Below are 19455 nucleotides of genomic sequence, written 5' to 3'. Positions count from 1 at the left end.
TTTCGCAACTTTCCCGCATAGGGCAAATTTGATCAGGAAAAAAAACCTTTTTTCGGCCTACCCTAATGGGGATCTTAGATAATTAGTGTGCAGTCTCCTTGGGATCGATCTGGATATCTGACAGGCAGTGACTGTTGACAGGAAAGAGGGTATAGTCATCTGTGAGTGAGGAATTTGATGAGAGCGCTTGAATTCCAGGAAGAAGATTGGTTTATCTGGTCCTACATTTCAGGTATTATATAGTGATGCAGCATCATGAATCCAAGGGGTATAATGGAATTTATTAACAATGGACCAGAACTTTTTGGATCTGAAGTTAGGGAGGAGGATAGTTCTGAAGTGTATTCTTCGTAGTCACATCGTATTAGGAATTTCAAAAAGCGACGTAAATCCGAGAATACTCAGTAGATGTTCTTATTGGATTAGTCTCTATGAGCGTTTCTACGCGTCACTGACTGACCGTTACACCCAGTTTTTGTTCACATATTTCCTCTTTGACTTAATACAAATCAATGTAGGAACTTTCTGGAGGATTCCTCCCAAAATAAGTGAGTGAAAGCATACACTGGCTTTGGTACCACCCTATGACCCCTATAGAACCAGAGATTTTAAACTTCAAAGTCGTCGTTACTGACTGACAAAAAGGAAACTCCGTTGTCTGTTTGAAACTCTGTTTTAATTGCATACTTACCCTGCATTTATTACAGGAGAAACTGACTTAAAAGCTTCCCAGGTCATGTTTCTGCCTTTGCCCCCAACTAAATCAACACCACCCTTGCCATGATCTGTTACGATCTCATTGCCGCTCTCTGTTCTTCCTTTTTAATTCCTCGTATTCACTGCTTTGCTTTTTCCTCTCACGATGCTCTCGATGTCTCTCTGCTCCCGTCTTTGCCATCTTAATCAATCCTGGCATATGCTGCAAGTAACGATTTCAGATCTCAACAATCATTCTGCTCCTATGTCCCGCTTTTGCTACAAACGTACCGAAGCGACACGACGACAATGAAGGTGACGGTGATACGCGGCATGCCGAAGTCAACAATTGGCAAAAAAATAAAATACTCTGCTGTATAAACAAATAATTTATTGAGAACAATAAAACTTATATAACAGTATTACTCGAGGAATATATTATGCCACGAATTTAGTGTACCAGTCGGGCCAATGAAGCGCACGCACTAAAATTTGAAACTTGACCAATACCAAAGGTTAAAATGTCAGTCAGTGACAGTGCTCAGGAACAAAACTGGTGAATACTGGGGAATTTTTTTATTCTTGTCTTTCATCCTTGGGATGGACTTGATTTGGATACAAAACGATTTAACTTCCGCATCCCTCGATTTTGGTCAGCGGAAAAAAATGTATGTCAATCGTCACTGACTGACACCAAGACGACGCACTGTTGCGTTACATTCCTCTGCGTGAACATGCGACTTTCAAGTATTGATTAAATGGATTGGTAAGACACAGTCATGATTGAGGAGGATGGTTAACTGGAAATTTTCATAGAAAAATCATATCTTAGTTGCGAAATATTCAATAAAAGAATGGCTCTGTAAACAGAATCATTTGCTCATATGAAACGAAAGCTCAATTCCGTGGTGTTTTCGTAAAAAAATGGTTGGAGTATGGGGAGAAACAAGTAGGGATTATTAAAATTTGGAATATTTACACCACATCAGGACTTTGAACAGTCCATATACCTCAAATTGAATTTTTGAACCCTAGTATGACAGGTGCGTAGAAACGCTCATATATAGATTCCAAGCTTAATTTTTGTTTCCAAGTATATGAATTGTGCCGGGCTTTAAGTGTGAAGAGATTTCACATGAATTGCATACACCCTTAGGATGTTTGGTTGGCACCTCAAAATTCTGGCTCGATGACTTATTTTTTGTATTCACTTAAATAAAAATAACACTAAGCAAAGCACTAATTCTCCCCCTATCAAAGTAATTTACAAAGGCTAAGCTCCCTCGAGTAAGCTAGGTGTGGAAGGCCAATGGTCTGAGGCTTGCACTGAGAAACCAGAATTAGCATCACTTTTAATTTTGGGGAAAGTGTGTGGAAAGTCAGTTTTTGGAAGTTTCCTTCAAATAATTTTTGGTCTCCCTCCTCTGTGAAAATTTTCAGCAAAAAATCCCTATGCATTTGTACCAAATGCCGGTACTATCAAGGTGGTATTTTCATGCCTCAATCAAATTCATTAAGTGGAGATTTTAATTGTATTTGTGCTAGAATTTATTGTATGATGAGAATCGTTGACTTGGAATTAACTTTTAGTCACTATCTCATTTTAGTTTTTGAATTTTTAAGTTTTCCACTAATCTTGATGAAGTCACCTTTATATTTGCAGAACTTGCTGAGGTAATGTCAGTGACGCCTGCCCCACCTACTCCTGGACCACCTAAGAAAACTGATGATAAGTCATTTTTTGATGTAAGTGTATTTTATGGCATGATTTTATTAGTACAATTTGTGTTGGTGAAATATTTTTCATTGCTTATTTTCTTTGGGATAAATTTTGAAATTATTTTTTTTTTCAGTTGAGGACCAACAGAAGGACGTATAACTTTTGTGCAAGTGATGCAACTTCTGCTCAGGAGTGGATAGAAAAGATTCAAGCATGTCTGCAGTGAATTGTACATTTAATCCAAGTGCACCTCAATGCAGTGTTGAATGAGAAGAAATTGATAGTTTATTGTCCTTTCTTAATTCCTATTGATTTTAATTTTGTGGCAAAGTTTTGCCGCGACAAGTTTTCTTGCCTGTGGTAGTGATTTGTTACCAAGTATAATTTATTGATGGGTTATGGCAGTAATGTAAAAAAAAAGTGACGCAGTTGAACTTGAAAGAGAAAGAAAACTAGGGAAATCTATGAAAATGTTGACAGGTGTGAAGTCGTTCTGTAATTATGGGTTGCCTTACCCCCTTCTCCCCTCTGTAAGTATGCTAGTGTGCCTATTAAGTGCTATATATATTTTTTCTCCCTGGGTGGATTAAAAGAAAAAAACAGGATGTGAATGAGCCGTAAGAGTGAGTATAAGTATCGGTGTGTATGTTTGTGTTTGTATAAATTTGAGTGTGGGTAAAGCCGTAGCTGTGTATAAAAAGAATGAGTTCGGTATAATCCCTTGTTATTATTTTAAAAGATGCGTTGATATTTTAAGGGGATGAGTTGGAGGTGGCAAATGGAATAAAAAAAAAGCTCTCTACACGTTAAGCACATATCACCTGGAAAGAAGCAATTCACAAGTCTATTTTACCTTACTCATGTAATTCCATGAGCAATGGGACTGCCTAGTTCAAATTGTGGCCAGGAATTAAAAAAAAAAGAAAAAGTGCAAGTAAACGAATGTGACATCACTTCAGTGGAGAGGAAGTCCTGCAATAATGGTACAAATAATTGCTGCAAGTTAATGCATTTTAACTTGGCTTGCTTAGTTTCGCTGCAACATAATTAACCGAGCGTTAAAACAATAACACCAGCAGGTAGAAAATTGATCTCTTTTATACAGAATGATGTCTTCATTTTTTAATGTTGACTTTCATTGTTGATGAATTTTTTGTTATTTATATATTTCCTCATGCCATGTATAATTGTTTCATATACATATATATCTATATAAATTTTATAGGCCCAATGTTTATTTTATAAATTTCCGCTTTTAAGTTGGGAAATGTAAACTAGTTAACTTTAGGAGCAGTAAATCTGTGGAAAGCATTGTGTAATACTCATATTAGCTTTTTGCCAATGTATAAAATTTAAGAACCCAGATGCAGGGCTCAACATCGGAGTCTGACTGTATCAAATGGCATTTCTGTGGTGATAAATGATATTTTGAAATTGCTCGATGTGCCATTTCTTGGCTGCAATATGTGCCATTGTGCATTAGCCACAAATGCGCTCCCTCTTCTGTGCTGTGTGTGTGGTTTATTAAAGTGGAAACACCAATATTTTAGTTCAAAATCCACCTTCTCTCATTGATGCCCTTTACAGAATCAATACAAAAGTATAGTCAAATTATTACATTATATTTTATCATATCTAGTTTTGCTCATAAAGGGTACCATTTTGGAAATGCTTTCATTCTATCAGTATATTTTGTTCATTCTTTATTCCATAAATGAAATTATGCGAAAAAATTTATTTCAAGTATTTTTTAAAAAATGAGTGAAACAATTAAAAATTTTTCATTCAATTGCATGACTTTGTTTGATTGCCATGGTTTTATATGAAGGCGAATTTCTTAAATTAAAATGTGATAATTAGTGGGCTTTGTTATCAATATTTGTGAAAATGCAAAACAATAATTGTATAGTGCTTCCAAAACTTTTTAAACATTTCAATGTTTTGAATAATGACATGTTTTTAGGGATTCATTCATTGATGGGTCTTGTACCAGTCAAAAGGGTTTCTCAGTAGAATGCCTTATTTCCCTCTTTCAAAATGTGTGGTAATGAATGTAACCATGACTGGTGTTACCAGTTGTTTCCTTGGACCATTCAAACTCCTATGGTCCATATTTGTTGAATACAATTAAAGATTTTAAAACTGAGAAATCATAGGATTTTTTGGTGACTGATTTAATCTTGAAAGGCTGAAATACTGTATTCTATGGTTGGGTTACTTGCAATTTTCCACCTTGAAACTTGTGGATAGTTTTTAATATCAATATTAATAATTTTAGTGCTGCCTGTATGTACTGGTAATGGATCAAAATTTTCAGTTTTTGACATTAATGTGGAAGCATCCTTGAAAATCTATGAACTCAAAGATTCTTGAGAAATCAGGAGAATTTTTTGGGAAATAATCATTCTAATTTTTCTTGCACTGTCAGAGTGAGACTAGGAGATCTTATTCATGAGTGAGAAAATGATTCTCTAACCCAGCATTATGTTACGTTTTACTGAATTTGACTTATTTTCAAATCATAACTTATCAATGGGTGATTATTTTAACGTGTTTTTTTATCGTGCCTCAGTTTTTTCCTTACAGTCGTATCAAGACATGCAACTATTCATGCTTCCTCTTTTAATTGGACTTGCATCATCATCATCAGTCAGCAATTCTAAGATTGGTTTGATGCAGCTCTCCTATCCGCTAACCTTTTTATAACGACATATTTCTTCTCTTTTACATCCTTTATAAGCTGTCCTATGTTTGTAACTCATTCAGGGCCGTCCCTTGCCCTTTTTCCCTTCCACTAGGACTTGCATATAATTTGTTAATATGAGTACAAACATTGTGATCAGTATGTATATTATGGAAGCTGCCTTGAATTTTAGAAAATTCTAAATAATACAGCTATCCGTGTGTTCTAGTCGGGAGAGTCTGCAGTAATCGTCTGATACATGGCCTACAAGTTTCAGCCAATATGCAAAAGTTGGGTGGTGACTACCAATTATGTAGCTGAATCACACCTTCTGGTCTTCATTCCTAATTTTTTTTCCATCATTGCCTCCTACTTATGTATGTACTGACTTTTTCCTTTCTCACCTTTAGCACGATATACCTCTTAGGTTTACGTGCCCAGTTGACATCATGTCGTCCTACCAGTAAGGAAATTAAATACATATACATAATCTAATCCTTTCTCACCCCAACATGGAGGATCGGCTCTTATAGTACACACATGGTTCGCCCTCACTGATCAGCAATCCTAAGATAGGTTTGGCTTAGCTTTCTGTTCAATTCTCCTGTTAGCTGATCTTTTCTTGTGGGCCTAGTTCCATGTGAAAAAATAAGCTGAGTGTTAGCTGATTGTAAGTGATACCTTAAATTATAAGAAAGAAAAAAATGACCTCACCAGGACATGAACTCAGGGTGCTTATGGTAAGGAGGAAGAGAGTGAGGATACAGTGCCAGAGTGACTATGTAGGTCTCAAAATCTGATTTTTTTTTATACATTGTGACCAACGGGTTTGCGTAACATGTAAGTAAGGCAATAGTATCTCAGGCCGAGGGCGGCGTAGGAATGATTAGGGTTTCATGCGAAATGATGGAAGTAAGGGGGACGTGGGGTTAAATATGGTGAAAATCACATGAAAACATGGTTCAGATAAGTGAAAATGACCACTTTTATTACGGCTAAGCAAAGAAGTAATATAAAGCACGTAAATTTATAGAAATTATGGTAGCACTCAGTAAAGGAAGTTTGGGGGACTTAATCTGGGCAACTTACATTTAGTCGACATATGACAACTACGAAACAAAAAACAACTTGATTATGTAAATAAATTCAAGCTGAAATCTGCAGGGTTTTGAAGTCCACTGTCATAAAATATGTTAAACATTAACTGTTCCAGCGTAACGAGGGGTTGAAATATTGAATAAATTGATTGAAGTATGGTGAGGCCAAATCAGCTGCAATTGGGGAAAGAGGCATGGGCGTATCCAGCAAGGGGTAGAAGGGGGCAGCTGCCCCCCTAGAAGCAAAAATAGCAAATGTCTTAAAGGAAAATAATATCTTTCAAGCAAATAATTTAAAAACTAATGAAGAGCTGTTACAATATCCTTAAAATGTTTATTTCATTCACCTTTTCCATGCTTAAATCTTACCTACAACTTGAAAATTCATGGCTAATTGCCCCCCCCTGCAGTTTTGATCCTGGGTACACTCTTGGAAAGAGGCGCAGGTGGGAGTGTCCCACCACATCTTGCGTAGTGGCAATCTCAACACATGGGAATAGGTTACATTGTAGGACCAACCTCTCACCAAAATGCATTGACTCCTGTTGGGTGAAGTCAGCTTTCTCTTTTCAACGGGAATTCCCTAGGCGAATGATAGCAGCTGAGAAATCATGGATGAATATCGGCTGAAATGTTGTGGGCTACGGGTGGAGTCTCCAACTGTGAAGTGGCTCAAGCCGGCATGACTGCCAGAGCTAGAGTTCGCTAAAGTCACTGATGTTGGAATTCCAGTGACTCTGCCTACGTCAGAAATGTCTCACCCGCTCTGGGACCCCCCGCTGGGAGGGAGGTGAGAGCAATGGTTTCTGCTAATACCAAGGCAACGCCATAAAACTTTCTATCTAGTGGGCGTCTTGCACTTAGCCTTTGGAACATTGTGCAGGGTTCGAACACTTCGCCTTCACACACTGATGTACAAGAAAATGAAACTTACCATAACAACCCTAAATAGAGAGGCGAGGGATAAGCTGAGGATGAGTGCTTCTAAAAAATCGGCAAAAAATTATAGATATATATAATAATTAGTAAGAATTTTCTTCAGCTGGTTTTGGGTGGGTTAGAATGAAAATATTTGAGAAAAGGTACCCCTCAAAAATTTCGCGAAGGCGTAGAATCCTGCTTTGCCTACCTTCCTGACTGGCTACATCTATGAGGTACCCAAATCCACAAATGAATGCCAACAACTTAGGTTGCTTAACTGCAATTGTGATCTATGAAAGCCAAAAATCACAGCAGATTCGATAAAAGTATACCGTAGCGTGCAATACTATGATAGTTAAACGAAACAAGTATGGTTTAACCGTAGCCTACGTACAAATAACGTAGACAACGGTTTAACAAAAAATGATTAAGATGTAGTAGGGAATGACCAAGGAGGTTATTTACAACCTCTTTGGGAATGGTTTATTGGTATAATAATTAATCTCTCGCGTATGTAGTACCATCGAAGAACCTACTTGACTACATGAAATTCAAGCATCTTATTTCATTTGATACGAATTGATTCCTCTAATAAATTTGAATTCCTTATCTATCATTAACATGCAATATTTTATCCAACACGGTTCATGAATTATCTTCCATCCTTATCCTATTCCTTATCAATAATAAATTAACTTCTTCAATTTGAAATTTACGCAAATTTGTGTTCTTTTGTTTGTGCTTGCGCCGACCTACCAATTTTGAGCGGTAAAGATGGCGAGGAATATAGAAATTAAAGCTAAGGTAAAGGACTTGGATGGTTTACTTGAAAAAGCTAAAGCAATTAGTGATGGTGATCTTGTGTTGCTAGATCAAGAAGATGTATTCTACCACATATCCACCGGACGATTGAAGTTAAGGAGTGAAAAAGTAAGACTTCTTTGTTTTATTCTTGTAATGGTGTCGTGACATTTCGTGTTGTTGTTTTGCTTTGTGAATTATCAATCGTGGTGAAAATAAGAAGTATGTGGAAAAAAAAATTAATCAGTTTTAACTCTCTTTCCCAATGACCGCTTGTTACATCGTACTGTTTACTGCTTGTATTTTAAATCAATATCTTATGAAGCAAATCATATCTTATTTTTCTAGGGGCGTGATTCCACTTTAATATATTATGATCGTCCAGATGTGGAAGGGCCTAAACTGTCCAACTATGAGAAATGTCCAATCACAGAAAATGAAGTGCCAGGCCTTAAACGAGTCCTTGCCAAGGCATTAGGGGAGAAGGGCATAGTGAGAAAAAGTAGACAACTCCTCATGGTCGGGCAAACGCGTGTTCATATTGATACTGTGGAAGGGCTTGGAAATTTCATGGAGTTAGAGGTAAGTTTGTATGTTCACTGCAATAATAACCACTTGTTTTTTTTAGCTTGGAAGAAGACCCAGTACCTAACCTGGAAACTAATTTAAGAGGTTAGGATTTTTATCTGGCCATTATTATATGAGAGCTGTTCAGCTTTTGTTGGGTAGCATGTAGGTAATCGTGGGATAATATCACCATGTTTGATTATTGAGGTTTCAAATGTTGCTCTCTCGTCCTTCCTTTAACTCAAGTGTGGCCTTTTTCCTTGATTTATTCTGGGACATGTAAACCTAATGGAAAATATGACTGTAGAAACAGCTGACAGCACTTAAAGGTGCAGCCAATTAAGCTACCTCAACTACGTCATTTTATGGTAGCTGAGGATATTCCTCACCTATCAATGGATTATATCTTGAATAATAATTTCCTGACCTCAGGGTAAATATCCTTTGCCTCAGTGGGCACTAGTTGTTTTGTGAGGAATACTTACCCAATTAACCCCTCAAGCATGTATGACACATCCTCACTATTCCGTTCCTATATGGTGCTTTCATTGTAGGTATTTAAACCACCCAGGGTGCTTTAATTTAGAGACACTGAAGATTTTGTGCAGGCATGAAGTAAATTATTTTTATTTTTTTTTTAATTTTTATTTTTTGCATCATTATCATTATAACAAAATCCATAAAAATATATTCCATTAACAATTGTTTAAATTGAATGATTATGAATATGTACTTACAATTTTCAGAGCCGTTTACTTTTTCCTGCTCGACTTATTCGGTGGTTAATACATAGTTTACCTGTGTGTGGTATTGCTCAAAAAAGGGTTCTAAGCAGATTTCCCAGGCAGTTTTTGTATCTATGTCTTGTCTCTTTTCTGTTTCAGTTTTTTATGCACGCTACACCCTTTCTTTTTCCAACTTTAAATGTCTCATTTTGCGGGTTTTGTTGAACAAAATGCTGCCCAGTTAATCGCGTACATTCCGTATCGATATCCAAGGGCTGTCCTTTGCGCTGTTCTAAATTCTTTCGGTGATACTAAGCTATTAATTTGTTCACTAAGCTCATTCTGAGTGCTAGGTGATCTTTGTTATTAACAGCCTTACGGTATGAAATATACGCATTTAACACAGCTGTATTAACTAAGTGGTTGAATAATTTCTTGTACCACACTTATGTCTTTTTCTTTCCAGCAAGAATGATTCTAAAAGTTGATCTTTGTGCAGACGTAAAGTAAATTATACCACCATATATTTATTATATTCTATTACACACATGGGTTTATTTACACATTCTAGCCCGCCCTTTCGACTTATATGGGTTGCATTTGGTGTGAATGTTTTGTAGTAAGCAATGCCACATCGTGTTTACCCTTCCACTTCAATGCAACCAATTTCCCTCACTTTCCATTAACAACTTCTCCTTTCTTTAATTTCTTTTTGAGGTTTACTGGCATACCTGGAAAAAGTTTTCTTCTTGAACAGGGATGGTCTGGGGTGATTAGGGTTCCTCCGTTGGGGCACAGGATGGGGCCCTCCTTACCTGGGAATTCAAGGCCCTCCTTTCTGGGGGCCGTGCCCTAGAAAAGTCGAGGAAATTGCATTCCCAGTAATGGATTTTGATGCTATTCTGGCTCGTAAAAAAACTAAATAAAAGTTAATCAAGATACCAATTTCGTAAGAAAAAATACTATGAAAAGTGAGAATTTCTTAGCTTACAAAATTTAATAATGTATTATGGTTCTATTATCCATTTAGTGAATCAATTCCTTGAAGTTTGCTCTGAAATATAAAAAAACTCTAAAATAACCTTTTCTAATAACCCTTTCAAAAACGGTTAGGTTCTATTTTATCTTCTAGCACATTAAAAAAAAATTATTATGCAATCTTTTTCAACAGATTATGTTGAAAATATGGCAACAAATGAAAGGCTAGAATTTTATTATTGCAATAAACTTTGGTTCAAGTAATCTGAGTCTCTTTTTATTACACTTTTCATATGCTTCACAATATACACAAGCTTTGAGGGGGCCCCGTAAGCTCGTGACTCTTGGCAATTATCGACCAGCAGACCTGGCCAGACTGCCCCTATTCTTGAAGGATAATTAAATATTTCCTCTGTTTGATTTTTTTACCATACATTATCAAGAGAAATCTTTTCAGGTTGTTTTAGGAGACCATGAAACTCCTGAAGAAGGACAAAAGGTTGCAGAATCTTTGATGGAAAAACTTGGAATCCATCAAGAAGACTTATTGTCTGGAGCATATTTTGATATGCTGCCAAAATAATAAGTTCCCTACTTTTCACTGCATTCTAAGATTTTTTGATTTATTTCTTTAATGTGTGAAAGTGTCAGGGAGGTGTAATTTGGTGCTCATCAGTTCCATTTTGATCATGCTTGTATGTGGAAATGCAAATGAATATATTTTACTTATTAAATATGTATGCAGTTTTAAAGCTATATACCTTTTCCCTTTATCAAATAAGGTGTCATTGATGATAATTTTGTGTAATTTTCTTTTTAGAATATTGTAAAAAACAGTAATTTCCTCAGTGGTCTCAGGATTTATGACCTTATTATTAATTTAAAATTCATATTTCTTCTGCTATGCCTTACTTTTGCTCTTCATTTTAGTAGATGCTTTGAGCTTGATTAGACCTATCTTCATATTTGCTACAGACAATATCATGTATTTAATGTATTCTGAGTGATCTGTCAAGGTAAGTTTAAAAAGGTAAACATGAGTAAAAATACATATGTTGAAGTGCTATTTCGTAGATTTTCATGTACATGTGGTTTGCGTTTCCAACAAAATATCAAGCATCTAATTACCTTGTCCTGCTTTTTTTCTTCCTCTCACTAAACCTTCTTCCTTCATTTACCTGCTTACCCACAATTAATAAGTCTCTTTCCTTCCCTATATACTTAGGATTGTTTTCACTCTCTTCATCACATATGAATCAATATTGTTTGTCATCACTGCCTCTGTGGTGTATATGGTATGTAACTTCCATAGCCCTCTGAGGCAGTTATTTTTGAGAAAACTATCCAAATGAATACAAAAGACTAATCCTTTTATCGACCATTAATGTGGAATCTTCTGCTTTTTTGCATCGTCAGGAAGAAGCTGTTTTAATATAAATATCGTTTCCTCTCAGAGGATAAATGAAATGATAGAATTATCAAATTATTATAAACTGCAGTGGCATGTTTTTTTCTATTTGCATATTTCCTTGATTATATCATTGGGTTCCCCACCATCTTAATTATTGCATGTTTGAATTAAAAAGGGTGTGTTGAGGTAAAACCAATACAAAAGCTCATTTTATTTAAAAAATTGATAACTATATGAACTGAAAAATTATTTACTCTCTAAAATCTAAGCTGAAAAAACACTGAAAAACCAATTTATTGGCTAAGAAAAATATAATGGCGTATATTAATTCATTCACAATATTTATTGCAATCCTAAGATTGGTTTATTGTAGCCATCCATTTCTTCTTGTATCCCATACCAGGTATCAACCATGCCAGATATATCGAAGTATTTGGAAAACTATACCAAATATGCCAGTATACTATAGTACATGCGACCAATGCGACGTATCCCTATTGCAGAAAACAAAATTCTCATATGGGCCCACACATGATGGGTCGGGAAATAGTTATGAACTTCATGAAGCCGCTTTTCGAAATTAAGGTGTTCCTCTACCCGAGATATTTTATGTGAGGCAGATCAACTCTTGGTGACAATGGTAATGTAATTGTCCTCAAGTAAGGAACTTAGTGTTCAAGTAGTTGACCTAACTTCCCTCAGTATGATAAACTCAATGTAGCATTTATAGTGAAATAAATTTTTCCCTGAAATTAGTTTAAAAGAATATATTAATATGTGCCTTATTGACGATTGTGGCTGGTAAAGTCAATTGAGAATGCCGGAGGTTAAGCCATTGAAAATGCTGAATTAATGGTGCGTAAAATGGATTGAGACCTATCAAGTGAATGAATTTTTTTTTTTTCACTTTTCGTTAGAATGGAAGGATTAAATAGTGTTAAAATCCTTTTTATACTGCCTGATTCTGACTTTTTTCTAGTCAGCTAAATGGAACTTCAAACTCAAGTGCTGACTTCTGAAGCACCTTCATAAGCTTCTTCCAGATGGGCAGAGAATTGAATAAAATAAGTGAATCAAGGTGTCGAGAAATTTGTAGAAGTACACATGTAGCAAGAATATGAAATTTAAATGTAATTGTTATTAATTTTCTCGGGTGGGAAGTTAAGCATCTTATTATCCAAAGAAATTTCTCTTGCATGAAAGACTTATATATGTACCAGCCTAGCAACCAGAAAAATTATATTTTTTTAAATTGTTGTAATAATAAGAAAAATTTGTTCTTTATTGGCCATTGAGGTGAGCCAGTTGCGAAAGTTGCCAATCATAATAGCTAATTGGAAGAAATTAAGCAAGAATTGAATCTTTAAACTTCGTGAAAAATGTTTTTTCGGCTTGAATGAAAATAACTTTTTAACAGGTTATTAATGTTTTGTTTTCGTCATTGTGCCTAATATCTGAAATTAGCACCTGCATGGGAAGATAATATATAAATGGTGCCTTTAAATATTGATAAAAACTACCCCAAAATTATATATTTGAAAAAAAATCCTCTGTGTTGAAACACCATGGGTTTTGCCTGAAAAAACGTAATTTCTTGGTTTGGGGGAAATATAATGCCTTCCATGATTAAAAGTTAGCGGATATGCTGTGTGCCAGTGACCCATTTCATGCATAGTTTTTTGATTTTTCCTGCTGCTGAAATTCATTCAATTTTGCAGGTTTGGGTGTAGGTTACATGAAACCCCTGTAAAGAACTGCTGGATTTACCGAAGTTGGTTATTTTGAATATAAGTGCTTCGCCGAGAAAAAGGAAAATGCATTTTTCTTTTAAAATCGCCTTCCAATTACTATTTCCTTGACGTTCGTGTATTCAAAGGAAACAACCGATTCTTGCGATTCTGTGTTAAGTGGCCCGCATGCGATGTCGCTCAATTTTATACCGTTAATCGCAGTTAACATTACTGAAGGTTATTTTGAAACCACCCAGCGAAAACGTATGATCGGTGATCGCCCAAGCATCTCGCCCAGCCAGTTCGCGCTACATGCTAATTAAAAAATTGTGGTAAACAAACTGCGAAAAGAAAGAAAATTGCTTGATGTAAACTTCCGTTTAGATTTTGATATTAAATTTTATTTATGTTTTATCTTATTCAAAATTGAAATAATAACAAGAATGGTAGGTAAAAAAGTTGGTCCATTGGATCACGTAGGTATAAGTGGAGCTCATATGCGTTCAAATTTCCCTCCATTTTTTAATGTTGGATTTTATGGCTATTAGCCACTGTGAAGGAAGCCCGCTATGACTTTCATTGCCCCAGCAATATTAGTGTATAAGTATTTTCGGTGGTAAGTTGACAATTGTCTACGGTGCTGTCCATCAGTTTTGTCGGCTTTGCAATAAGGTAGGTAAGTATCTGGCAGCGCGGCGCGTTAGTCAATGGCCTCGGCGTCAATTTAAGCTGTCAATGATGGCGAGGAACGTAGAAATAAAAGCAAGAATACGTGATTATGCTGCGTTAGTGGACAAAGCTACGATGTTAAGTACGAGTAAATCAGTCTTGATTGAACAGGAAGATGTATTTTACCAGACGGGTACGGGGAGGTTAAAATTACGTGAGGAAAAAGTAAGCTGCCTGTTGTCTTTGATTTATCCTTTACTGTGGGAAACAATCAGCGTAAAATATTTCCTAGTTTTTCTTCGTAACTGCTGACTACATTTTATTCCAGGGCCTTACTACATTTTTAATATTTTATGAGCGACCAGACATGATTGGGCCTAAGCTATGCGAATATGACAAATGCCCAATCAATGGGAATGATGTGCCTGGGCTTAAAAGAGTTTTAGCCAAAGCCTTGGGAGAAAAAGGTGGGGTGAGGAAAAGAAGACTCGACTTTTTATGGTGGATCAAACTCGTATTCATGTCGATGACGTCGAAGGTCTTGGGCAATTCATGGAACTTGAGGTTAGGGTTGGCTATTATAAAGGATTATATAACCATTTTTGAAATTCGGTGAGGCATTCAGACATCTACTGAATTAAGAGGATGGTTTAGGTAATTACAGTGGCATAGGCGTTTTATAATGTCTGTCATTAAACTAATATCAAGTCATTGATCCTTGACATATCTACTAATTACATAACAGTCTGTGTTAAGTCTTTCAGTATAAGTTGAAATATGAAATAATTTGGTTATTTAATTCTCATGTGAGTTGTTATTCGTTGGCAGTGTAAGTTAGGTTTGACATTAAGCTGTTGACAAGATAATTTTTTCGAGTTATGTTGTATATTCAAATCAATAGTATGGGTGGCTTGTATATGTAGTGTGGGGGAGGGGGGTAAGAGATTCGAGGTCACCCTTCCAAGCAAACCCCTCAAAAACTTTTGACTAAGGTCTGATTCATATTCCCTTAGATTAAGCATGTGTGTTTGTTATTGTGAGTTTTCCCTCACTGGTCACATTGTATTGCTATAAACTATGGAAGATGGATGAGGATAGACTTTCATCTTCCATGAATAGAATTTATCTCATATTTGGAACAACCTAAATGCTCTGAGTAGCTTGTAATGAGCACAGTGTTTCCTCCAAATGGTCATGTATTTTATGGTGGTTTGTCCTTTGAATTGCTGGTAAGGTAATTGGTCCTTATACTTTTCATGTGAACTACTCAATCTAATTGATATCCTAGTGACTCCTCATTTAGGTCTCATCATGGTGATCAGCTATGGAGTATTAAGTGAGTGGTTTATTTCATGATATTATCTTGGTTCATCGCTGATCTCTATTATAATTGTAATACACGATTAGTATCTTATAAAATCAAATTGGAAAGAAACATGCATTGAGCTCTTAAACTTGGATGTGTTAAAGAGTTTCAAAATATATGTTACCAGCACCTACATTTATAATGATAAGGATTTCAGAGTGTAATATGATGTAGTTTTTATGTGATGTACTTCAATTTCAGGTAGCATTGAACCAGCATCAGTCATTGGAAGAAGGACAAAAGATAGCAGAATATCTGATGGATAAACTTGGAGTTTATAGTAATGACTTGCTGAGTGGGGCATATTTTGACATGTTGACTAAGAAATGATTATCAAAAAGGAAGGAATGAACGTACATATTTCACCAAATAATATCTGAATCTCTGGAAAGTTTCTGTCAAATTTAATTGATGAATGATTGGCTTCTGATTTGGAAGAAATTTTGGCGAAGAAATGTTATGACGTACCTATTTGTTAATCGATCCAAACATAAGGAAATTGAGAGGGTTTTTCTTAGTTTCAGATAAAAAAATTGGCTTTTGGAACCAAATTTTTCCCCAAATTTCTTGATATGATTGACTAGCTTTGTATATCCCATAAGAGTCTTACAGGTATGATTCTGATTGTGGGTTTGAGAAAGTGCTTGGTAGGATAGGTTTGGTGAACGGACCTCTGAGAGATATTTCATAGACTCTCGGCCCAATAGAGGGTCTTGGTTAGCTGTTGAGCCATGCAAAATATTTAGCCCATATTCACAATTTTCATTCGGGTGATTTTTGAACTATTTAAAATATTTCCTTTGTTAATGAAAAATTTATAAAATAAAAATACACAAGGTTAGGACTTCTTCTGGGGAATATTAGGATATATTTTTAGGAAATGTTATGTTTTATTTACAATAATAGATAATGCTTTGAAAATTTCAAAAAAACATATTTCTCCATGTAAGAGCTGAGGTACAACAACCATAACATTTTGAGATGATGCGTTTAACAGTCGTGCATATGATAATTTTTTTAGCTTAATTAAAGTAGTAGAAGCTAGTTTAAAAAGAACTGAAATTCCATTGCATTATCTGCAAAAAAATAGTCATTGAGGAATGAACTGTATAACTTATGCATGGTTTCTAGGTATTTTGCTCCTGACACCACTGTTAAAAAATGAATTGTGAAATGTATAAGGATGCTTGTTTTTTTTCCTTTGTTACCGATATTGTTTTTATTTACATGGCCAATTTACATGGGGCACTGGTTAGAACGGCATAAATCTTCATTACAGCATACTTTGGTGTGAATGCACAAACGAGATTGAAACGGTCTATTTTGCCCTCTCTCGTCCATGCATTCTCTAATGCGTTCTGGCAATTCACCGCTTTACACAACTCAATTTTGAAGATGTTGTAGTGCACACATCAGTTTGTGCATTTATATTCCCCTTGTGAATTTAGGCTAAATATTTTGCATGGCTCAGTACCGCATTAAGATCTACTATAGGGCCAAGAATCTTTGGGATCACGGTAAAGGAAAAGAAAACTTTCTTGGTATATTCCAAGCTGAAACTTTACTGCGGACTACAGTTTTGACCCTGTTACATCATTATGTAGGTAATGATATGTTAGAACATAAAGTTAAAACTTCCAAAGCATTTATATGTAAAAATAGTGGTACCAAAAATTTCTTTCGACCATTTTTCTATTTGATTTGTGCAATATAAAATTCTTTGGTAACTATTCTTTCTAGTTCCTTGAAGTTTCTACATGGCCTAATTTTTATTGGGTACAGTTATTTTCCTTTAAAAATCTGGGGCAGTTAATTAAGTATTTGCTCAATTCCCTCTACATTTTTTAATGCGAGGTTTCACTCATGACTATGATTTTTGTTGTAGTTGCCCCTTTTCTTAATATGGAGAGACATTACAGAATGTAACATAAAGCAATAATCACTGAGGGAGAAGTCTTATGTGAGGACCATCGTCAACCCATAAGTTTGCCACAAATGGGTAGACCTGAGTTAGAATAAAAAAGGTTTTGTTGGCTTACATTTTTATACCTTTCTGTAGGGTGTACAATCAGTGTGCATAAAAAATATTTTGCAAAGTTTCATCTCATTTTTTTCCTCGTCAAAAAGTCACCTAGATGAACAATGAAATTTCTTAATGTGAAGACTATTGGTGGCTGATAACCTGAAAATTTTGGCATCTGTTGACTGTCTCATCATTCAAGGTTTTATAAAATATTTCTGTTTTAAGACAAAAGTCTATAATGGAAACATTACTTGCAAATCCTTTTTGTATTAGGATAGTTTCTGATATCTGAGTTTTATTCTATTAAATGGTCTCTATAGAGTGATATTTTTTATCCTTTAGTTAACTGAGGATATTATTAATTGTATAAATTTTAGTCAACGAAATCTAGCTATTGTAATTATCGAGTGTAGGATTAAGTCACCTCAGCATCTCAATGGGACCTAATCTTCATGAAGAATGTTCAATGCATCTACATCTTGCATTGTTCTTACCTTCCCCCTTCTCTCAAAGTTTTACCACATACTTTCCCTCTAATTGAACCTGTTTCTATCAAATAAATCATGTATAGAACTAATTTACAGTTGATTGATGCGTAATATAAAACATGTACATGTCCCTCATACAATTTTTTTGTCATAAAATATGTTTGGCTTCTTTAGTTTCACCTCTAATGTGAATTTTTGATTTAAATGTTGGGGTTCAAGATGGAAACAGTGGTATAAGATAAAGGCTTGAGATCCATTCAGCGGCGTAGCCAGGGGGAAGTCTGGGGGGGTTCAGACCCCTTTCAGATTATAAAAACACATATTCAAGTATACCGGGACTAGCCACGGTGGTAACTTTTATGGAGTCACCCTCAATGCACAAATTGTGCGAAAAATTTTCCGCAGGGGAGAATGACGCCTTGGTAGCTTAAATACCTAAAGCACTCGGCCGGAAATCGAGGGATCCGGTTTGAATCCCGGTCAAGGCGAATGATTTTTCCTCTGTGGATTTTTTGTGTAAAAACAATTATTTTCCTTAATAAAAGAGAACAAAATACTAAAAAATCATGAATTTACAAAACAATTTTGATAAATGAAGTTTTTTCTGTTATGAAAAGTGTTAAAATTAGTTTATAACCCATTAAATAGTACCCTGTTTTTCAAAAATTTTCCCCCCTGGTTTTGGACCCCCCCCCCCTCTCCGAACTAAATTCCTGGCTATGCCCAAGGGGACTCTTTACGTGGCTACGCCACTGGATCCATTAATCAAACATCGTCGCCAAAACCTGTTGGCCTTATAATGAATGCCTATAGGCATTGGGTGAGCATTGGAAGCAAGTGCTTTAAATCAACATATTGGGCCCTAAATGGATTAGGGCTTCAAATGGTAATCATACCGCTCCACCGCGAGCTCTTATTAAGTTTTCTATCGATTTGCTTCCTAATTAGGAGTTGGCGTCGTCTGTGAATGATTTTTTTTCCAAAATGGCCGGTCATGGATTAACGCGGGCTTTGGGTAATGACCTGCTCCCCAAGGCTATCTTCACCTGACGCGTATCGTTTAAATTTTCCGCTCCTCACTAGCAGCCGCGAAATTCCTGAACGTGACGCCTTGAGTGCCTAAGGGCTAACTGAGGCCTTCGATTTATTTTACAATCTTTTTTATTAAGGAGAGTATTTTTTTCTGAAGCAAAAAGTGTAGGAACTAAGATTTGCTTTTCAAAAGCTCCTTCCGATGATAAAAACTTTTATTTACTGAATAGGTATTATGAGGTCGCGCCGTATTGCCGCTTTCCGTCGGAATGAAAGAGCTGCTCTTTAGCGTGCTACAACCGCAATAACTGAGAAGAAAAAATCCCTTCCGCCGGCGTGGTTTTCTTCCATCCTTCCGTCGTGTAGACCGTCGAAGGGCATTTTTCTCGTACCCTTTTCTTCACTCCCCTCTCCCTTAAAACCCTTGACCGCGTATCACTTCCTGAACGTGACGTCAGCCATGGCATGAAGGGCGCATAACTGTGGATTAGGGCACGGCCCATATGTGTGTGAGGGAATTGCAATAACTTTACAGTCAAAAGCAGGCG

At 36.0% G+C, this 19455-nt stretch overlaps 2 protein-coding genes and 1 long non-coding RNA gene across 8 annotated transcripts in view; all 3 read left to right on the top strand.

The window, feature by feature from the left end:
- LOC124161827 (myotubularin-related protein 13) overlaps positions 1–4567 on the top strand; it is an 89390-nt gene extending 84823 nt beyond the window's left edge. For all 6 annotated transcript variants that reach the window (XM_046538029.1, XM_046538030.1, XM_046538027.1 and 3 more), the window contains 2 exons: positions 2360–2442; positions 2550–4567. In XM_046538029.1, the coding sequence (XP_046393985.1) occupies positions 2360–2442; positions 2550–2642 (176 nt within the window). In that variant the 3' untranslated portion in view covers positions 2643–4567. The remainder of the gene's footprint in view (positions 1–2359; positions 2443–2549) is intronic.
- Positions 4568–7860: 3293 nt separating this feature from the next.
- On the top strand, positions 7861–10924 carry LOC124162624. Its single transcript, XM_046539209.1, has 3 exons — positions 7861–8047; positions 8267–8500; positions 10646–10924. Exons 1-3 carry the CDS (start codon positions 7892–7894, stop codon positions 10769–10771), a joined length of 516 nt encoding a protein of 171 aa, XP_046395165.1. The 5' UTR covers positions 7861–7891; the 3' UTR covers positions 10772–10924.
- Positions 10925–14045: 3121 nt separating this feature from the next.
- LOC124162625 lies at positions 14046–17460 on the top strand. The gene is made up of 3 exons (XR_006865635.1): positions 14046–14223; positions 14327–14562; positions 15566–17460. It is a non-coding gene; the product is annotated as an uncharacterized LOC124162625 (long non-coding RNA).
- Positions 17461–19455: the final 1995 nt, after the last annotated feature.

This window comes from Ischnura elegans, chromosome 7 (assembly GCF_921293095.1).
Source record: "Ischnura elegans chromosome 7, ioIscEleg1.1, whole genome shotgun sequence".
Lineage (NCBI taxonomy): Eukaryota > Metazoa > Arthropoda > Insecta > Odonata > Coenagrionidae > Ischnura > Ischnura elegans.
This window is presented reverse-complemented; position numbering and strand designations above follow the sequence as displayed.